Source organism: Clytia hemisphaerica, unplaced genomic scaffold, assembly GCF_902728285.1.
Source record: "Clytia hemisphaerica strain Z4C2 unplaced genomic scaffold, Clytia hemisphaerica genome assembly, whole genome shotgun sequence".
NCBI lineage: Eukaryota > Metazoa > Cnidaria > Hydrozoa > Leptothecata > Clytiidae > Clytia > Clytia hemisphaerica.
In genome coordinates, this window is record NW_027103614.1 from 327,545 (window position 1) to 335,210 (window position 7,666).

A 7,666-nucleotide genomic window follows, 5' to 3' on the forward strand; every position below is an offset into this window, starting at 1 on the left:
TAGTAAACTACAATCAGGGACAAAATACTTGGCACAAAAGGGAAATTCACCGGGGTGTTTTGAAACCACAATTTGTAAGTGCTCTAAAGTAGGTTCGAAGGGTAGAATTTTAACTCTGAGTTTTAAGACTTTGGACCTTAGGATCTGAGGATCCAAAAGTTTAAAAATGGTCCAGTAGGGCTTGAAATATAGCCTAGAAGCCAATAAATCCCTCCCAGATCGAAATAATCGATGGAATCATGTTGAGGGCCTGAAATTGACATTCTCGCTCGAACTTCAATTTTCGAAAAATGGTAAGTTAGCCAAAAGTGCAAATATATTATGGCACGGATTGTAGCTATTTTCGTTTTAACACGACTTCTTTTCTACCAGAAAAAAGAAGTCATAATTATTCAATTATTTACGAAGAAAAATATGCGATCCACATTTATCCATGGGGTGTCGCCAATTCAGTGGAGTTGCAATAGTCTGGAGTCATCTTGTCCGTATTTTAACGACACAGGGTGCGTTTGTTGATCTGTAGTGATGTGTCATAAATATTTAACATGTGAACACAATGTTTGTCGACTGTCCGAGAACTTATTAGGTATATACTGTTGAAAGTTCAAGACACAAACTTTATTTTCGGCATTTATTGCATTCGGAACAATGCTCTCCCATCCATTTAGAAATATATATTTATCAATTATACATATGCAATATTGAAGTAAAGTCTTTGATGGTCTGTCTCTCTCCTAAATACACTTTTTACAAGAAGAGCAGTGGCCTGCCATGAAACTTGCATACCGACGATTGGTGCAATAGCCTGAACGTGCCCAACTTGCACAATGTCTTGAATTCTTATGTGGTTTACATCTCGGTAATGAGGGCTTGGTTGGACATTTCTTGCACGATTTCTTGCAGTTGTTTTTCATCCATGACGTAAAAGTGACGCGACAGAATCCTTGTCCGGCCAATGTTGAGCAAAGTCTGTATTTGTCTTTGCAGTCTGAAAGAATAAAAAAAAGGGTCGGCTCTGATTAAATTCCTCCAATCTTATTAGTTTTAGGTTTAAGGACGGGTCAAAAATCTCACACAGTTTTTTCGGAATTCTCATGTAGCATCAATAATTATTATTTACGAAAGTTGGACTGAGAAATATCAGTTATGCCCTCTTTCCGACCTAGCTTTTGTGTAAAGACTGAAGGAGAAAGCGAAATAGTCTGTCATCACTGTATCCACATAACTTACCTCCAGTGGTGGGCGGTCTTTGAGTTGGGATGGGCTTAACACCCCCACATTTGTACATCGTCTTTAACTGTCGGATATCGATGGTACTTAAGCCTCGTCGTTGTCCCAAAACTTCATTTGGGTTAGATTTCGAAACAATTGTTTTTTGTCGGTTCGTAGAGAAAGCGTAGCTGAAAATAAAGAATAGAAGTGAGCACGTTAGTTTTCTTTTCAAACCTGATGTTTAACATAATGAAGATCGTAAGAAGTAAGCTATAAAGAGCCATGCTACTCGCCAATGATTTTAATACTAGACCTTATGGGAAAACATTCAATGTGTCATGTGATAACTTCCCTGTCAAACTCACACGATAATATCATATTCATAATACAAAAAGTCGTATGCATAGAGAGTTGCGAACCAACATCTATGTTCCATCATAGTCTTTATAAAAAACACTGGTCTGGAAGCTTATTGTTAGCTTTTTCTTTGTTAATATCAAAAGATGAAAATCAATTTGCTCAGTTTTTGATCACGTAACCAAGTACTCTCTCTTGGGATTGGTTTAATTTAATCACATGATCAAAAAGTGAGCAAAACAAACTAATTTCTCAACGCAAGTTCAAGTAAAAAACAATAGAAAGAAACAAAAGGCTTCCAGAAAAATATATAAAAAACTTTCATTCAAAGGAAAGAAATACAAATATTTGGTAGCACCCCTTTCAAGGGATTATACAACAATAGTGTATATTGATGTAACAGGTAGTCCTGGTGTAAGACCAACGTAAGATAAACGTAATAGGAGTTATACAACGATAGTGTATGTGGAAGTAACAGGTAGTCCTGACACGTAAGACCAATGTAACATGTTATGATTTATAACTTACTTTCCATAATGCATAACCGATTTCTTATCATAGGGTTGTCCCAAAGTTTGAGCTTGTCCATGTCTGTATTTTTCGAAATTGTATCTGACACCTGAAATCGTAAAAGGCTGGATTATTAACTATAAGGACTCTTTACTTTCTTTATAAGAAAATAGAGCAAGAGTCTCAATCAAGAAAGGAAAAAATCTAGAGCCTGAAATGGCTTAGAAAGCAGATTAAAGTTGTAAGACCTCAATTTGACCTTAAAATAAGAACATAACAAACATGGGCCCAAAGTGCAAATAAAAGAAGTCACTTTAGCAGACTCAAGTTTTTAAAACCCGACAATATTCTTTGGCATACAAAAATAGTTTTACGAAAGAAATTACTGTTTAAAGCAGTGAAGATTTCAAAAGGGACTCTCAGTGAACTTACGTCCTGGAATATTATTCCAATTAATTGTGATATATGAATCACGGTCTCTTCTGCTCTGTTCGTGAAAGAATCCTAAAAATCAAAATAGAATAATGATTGTATGAACATATAAACTAGATCGTACGAACATATAAACTAGATCGTACGAACATATAAACTAGATCGTATGTAACATATAACCTACTGTTTTACTCCGAATTAACACCAAACACAATTCCCACAGGGCGTTCATTTGAGGGGGCGTTTGTTGAAAAGTTTTCCACCATGGAAGGGTGTTTATTCGAGCAGGGGGCGTTAAAAGAAGAGGGCGTTAAAAGAAGAGGGCGCAGGAGGGCGTTTATTCGAAATAATAATGTAAGTCTCTCTAGGGATCACTTATTTTGAGACATTACTAATCATTCACTAAGGACACTGAGAGTTTTCCTCACCTAAAGCATGCATCATTTCATGAATAGCGACACCTTTGGTTCCACATCCGTTACCCAATGAAATTTGTTGTTTTCCTCCGACACGACCAATCATTGAGTAGCAACTAAAAATTAAATACAGTAGAGTTTTTTAAATAAAACCTCTATAACTCGAATGTCTCTTAAATTTGAACAAGCAACATGCTGAATGGACCTACCTAATGATTAACATCAGATGAAAATAAGAAAAAAGTGACAATAATTGTACAAAAATTCAGAATGGAAAAATAAAGCTGATGTGTTGAATGATGTAAAATGGTAAAAAGGAATTTCCCCAAATACGAAAATCACTTAAACTATTCAGGCCCAAAAAACCTTTTAAGCTGTTTTTGGCCCAAATTTGCCCAAAAAAAATCTGGCTCCGTAACATTTTGGGCATTGCCATTTTGCATCATTGTGCAAAAAATCAGAAAAAAATAATGAGTCAACATTGAGAAAAGCTATATTTTCTTATTTTGATTAAAGGGAATTTCCCCAAAATACGAAAATCCGTCTTTTAAGGCGAATAAGAATTTTCCAGGAAAAACCACTTCAGCCATTCTTTAGAGAATCTTGCCCTCCATCTTTGTATAAAAAATCAGAAAAAAGTAATGACAGTCAAAAAAACCCTATTTTTAGGCAGTTTTTGGCCCAAATTTGCCCAAATATATTTTTTTTCGAAAATTAGGCTCCAACACATTTTAGGCATTGCCATTTTGCATCATTGTGCAAAAAAATCAGAAAAAAATAATGAGTCAACATTGAGAAAAGCTATATTTTCTTATTTTGGTTAAAGAGAATTTCCCCAAAATATGAAAATCCGTCTTTTAAGGCGAATAAGAATTTTCCGGGAAAAATCACTTCAGCCATTCTTTAGAGAATCTTGCCCTCCATCTTTGTACAAAAAAATCAGAAAAAAGTAATGACAGGATTTTGCACAAAGTCCAAAAACCCTATTTTTAGGCAGTTTTTGGCCCAAATTTGCCAAATATATTTTTCTTCGAAAATCGGGCTCCGTCACATATTAGGCATTGCCATTTTGCATCATTGTGCAAAAAATCAGAAAAAAATAACAAGTCAACATTGAGAAAAGCTATATTTTCTTATTTGGTTAAAGGGAATTTCCCCAAAATACGAAAATCCGTTTTTTAAGGCGAATAAGAATTTTCCGGGAAAAACCTCTTAAGCCATTCTTTAGAGAATCTTGCCCTCCATCTTTGTACAAAAAGTCAGAAAAAAGTAATGACAGGATTTTGCACAAAGTCCAAAAAACCCTATTTTTAGGTAGTTTTTGGCCCAAATTTTCCCAAATAAATTTTTTCTCAAAAATCGGGCTCCGTCACGTTCTGGGCATTGCCATTTTGCATCATTGTGCAAAAAAATCAGAAAAAACTAATGAGCCAATCCTGAGAAAAGCTGGTAACAGACGGACGGACGGACGAACGAACGGACGAACGAACGGACATGGGTTAATTTATAGAACCTCCACCGGGGTACCCGGAGGTAGGTCCAAAAATGATTTTTGTCCCTTCACTAAACAATGCCTTATAAACTAATCTACATAACTCCCAAAAAAATTAAGTTTCCCGTACGTGCTCGATTTATAGAAACTCCACTGTATTTTTTAGAAACGATTCAAAAACTTACTTCGAAAAAAGTGTCTTCAAGGTTTTTTTGTGAATGAAGTTTTAATATTGCGATCTACAATTATGGTCGAAATATATTGACACTTTAGTGTATTTTAATGTTTTTCAGAATTTAAATTCGGGCGAGAATTGCTATTTTAGCACTTCCACTTTCTTTCATTGAATATTTCGAGTTTAGAGGGGTTCAGTGGCTTCTAGGCTATATTCCAAGCCTTATTCGAGCAAATTTGAGCTTTTAAATCCTGAGATTCTAAAACTCAGAGTTAAAACTCTACTTTCCGCAATTGTAGTTTAAGACGCTGAAAAATCATTTGTGTTGTTTAAAATTTCGCCGGGATATCCCCTTTGTCTCAAATATTTTGTCCACGATTGTAATTAAATTAAATTAAATTAGCCGCGATGTAATAAAGGTATGATGTAAAAATATACGATTTTCTTTTGAAAGGAATACACCTTTTCGCCCTTATCCCCCAATTGCGCGCAGGCATTTTTTTCCCATTTTATCACCCTAAACTCGATCCAATCCTTTTTTACACCTTTTTCTATTGTCTATAGGTGCAAAAAAAACACTGGGACGTTTATAGGGTGGTAAAACGAGCATAAAAATGCCCGCGCGGCAATGGGCAGCTACGGTCGAACAGGTGTATTACACAACACCTACCCTCCCCCGTGCATAAATTCAACGTAGCTTCGGTCAGAAGATCTTCTTGGTACAAAACGAATACAAGTTTTGGCGTTGTATTCTGCGATGGCTTGCCCAACAACAGACTTGTATGCTGAAAGAAACATTTCATTATTTAGTCCTGGTACGTTGGCTCCACTCATTGAAATTCCATAATTTTCTCAAAACTTTCCACTTTTTCAATAAATAGAATGAGTGCTACATGAAGATCCATCATTTTTCATGCATGCTTCAGATTCATTATTCCGAGGGCGAACTGTATGGTACTCTTCAAGCAGCATCAAAGGCCCAAAGCTACAGTTGACGCTCTCTAATTCGACATTCTACCATTCGATAGGCTCTCTTATTCGATGAAATTTAAAGTCCCCGCCAACAAGAAACTCTCATAAACGACGCTCCCTTATTCGATGAAAATCCAATTCCCCTTGAAGATCGAATTATAGGAGACCGTCAACTGTATTTAAAAATCAACTTGTTCGATTGAACATATAAACATTCCCAAGGAAATGAATTTGACTTACAAAAGCCTCTGGCGAAAGTGTACGGTACGCGAGCATAAGGGCCTGATTTAGGCCATGCTTTGCTGACAGCAGCATCAAAGGCGCTGATAGCCTTTCCGTCTCTCTGGTTGTTCAAGTATTTTCTTAGCTTTGGAGTTAAAACAATATCACCTTCAAGCATATCTTCCTCTGAACAGTAAAAAAAAGAAAGTATAATGTACCTGCATTCTGTTGGAGACCTGCATTGGGCCGTTCCATTAAGAACCCATATACAGGGGGTAGATGAACTTTTTCAAGTCCATAAAAATTCTTTGAAATTCGTGGAAAATTGCGAAATTAGGAAAAAAAAAACCTTGGAAAATCTTTTTTTCAAACCTGAAAGTGACTTTGGACTAACTTAATCAGTCTTTTACCCCCTGGAAACTCTTCTCAGGTTACCCCCTGAAAATGATCATCCACCTTCTTTATGGATATATAATGGAATGGTCCATTCGATGGTTCAGGGACTGTACCTTTCTAAATTGTTGAAGCCTTCAAATCTTAAAATTAGCCTTAATTAATGTTATAATGAAGATTAATATCCAAATCGGTTTGAATTGAATCGGTTTCAATATTTAACTCACAAAACGTTGTTTCAAAATGTTCACAGAGAACATAAAATGCTAGATGAATGTTGAAACACGCTGTGGGCGGAATGTTCAAGGACCTTCCAGACGGGAATTAAGAGCGATGACCACCACACCACTACACCTGGATTATCTATTAGTTTAGCTTACCTTTTATCAATTTCTTTTTTCCTGAGAATCCACTTGTTCCTGAAAGAAAAAAGAATTATCTAATCAAAAGCCTTAAAGATCTGATGGTCGATATAAAAATCTGATACCTTTTAAATCTTCAGGTTGGAGTAATTTATAAAAATCTTATACACCTCATATACAATACAACGTCATATATACCTTTTTTAGCTCGTTCGAACATTTTTTGATTGGTATCCAAAATATCATCATGGTTGTTGCCGTCCTTCTTCTTGCACCACGCAAAAGCTGAAAAAGACCAAATATTCTTAACAGTTTACTCTATCTACAGCCTTATCTGTGGACTTAAAAGGTTGCAGTTATACTTTTCGATGGAAGTGATTTTGAATAAAGTGCATTTAAAGTATGAGCTAAATAGTTTGGTTTTACGCCAAATTTGAATAAATATTACAATTTGTATATTCACTTTGATGACTTTTTTCAGGCGAAATAGGAAATAAGCTGTGAAAATTAGAAGAATACAGTATTAGAAATCAAATCCGAAAAATGGCTTCACTCACCAAAAAGTACCACAGCAAGTACAAGAATCTTCATTTTATTGATTCTACAGAGCTATACTAACTATGTAGAACTTCTCTGCGAATCTATGGTTTTCTTTGCCAAATGGTTTCCTATTTATGGTTCTTGGCCAAAACCCATTTCGTCCAACCTAGTTCCCAGTGCTCAATCTCTATAATAAACCTTTACTAATGAAGAGCCTGGGACCAAGGTTGATGTTTCTATTTGATGACATATCCTTGCGATATTTACGTTATGACAAAAAACGGTTGTTATTTTTTTTGCACACGGATTCGGAAAGAGTGTTCTAATTTTTGCTGACATATCGAAAAAAATGTTTGAAGTCGGATCACACACCTTCTTTCGATGACGTCAATTATATGAAGATAACTTAATATGTTGACACTTCCTTACTTTCAAATGAGGAAAGCGATACATGGTCATAATCATAAGGATCATATTTGTGGGTTTACAATGTATCCAATTTAGAAGGGTGTGTCTGGGAAATCTAATCTCATGTAATATGAGTCTTTAATAAAAGTGCCTACACAAACACTTTTCAAAAAAA

General features: G+C 35.5%; 1 protein-coding gene across 1 annotated transcript; it reads right to left on the bottom strand.

Annotated features, from left to right (window-relative positions):
- Positions 1 to 340: 340 nt before the first annotated feature.
- On the bottom strand, positions 341 to 7,229 carry LOC136802223 (hatching enzyme 1.2-like). Its single transcript, XM_067058941.1, has 10 exons — positions 7,101 to 7,229; positions 6,742 to 6,828; positions 6,562 to 6,600; positions 5,807 to 5,974; positions 5,265 to 5,379; positions 2,940 to 3,043; positions 2,512 to 2,583; positions 2,098 to 2,188; positions 1,231 to 1,400; positions 341 to 988 (listed from the first exon to the last, which is right to left on the bottom strand). The coding sequence occupies exons 1-10, from the start codon at positions 7,132 to 7,134 to the stop codon at positions 735 to 737; spliced, it is 1,134 nt and encodes a 377-aa protein (XP_066915042.1). The 5' UTR covers positions 7,135 to 7,229; the 3' UTR covers positions 341 to 734.
- Positions 7,230 to 7,666: the final 437 nt, after the last annotated feature.

Bases quoted from the DNA above. Each gene is read 5' to 3' on its own strand.
- LOC136802223 (XM_067058941.1), bottom strand. From the start codon at position 7,134: ATGAAGATTCTTGTACTTGCTGTGGTACTTTTTG. The intron at 6,829-7,100 runs GTGAGTGAAGCC...GGTCTTTTTCAG, and splicing joins ACTTGCTGTGGTACTTTTTG to CTTTTGCGTGGTGCAAGAAG. The intron at 5,380-5,806 runs GTAAGTCAAATT...TGTTTCTTTCAG, and splicing joins CACTTTCGCCAGAGGCTTTT to CATACAAGTCTGTTGTTGGG.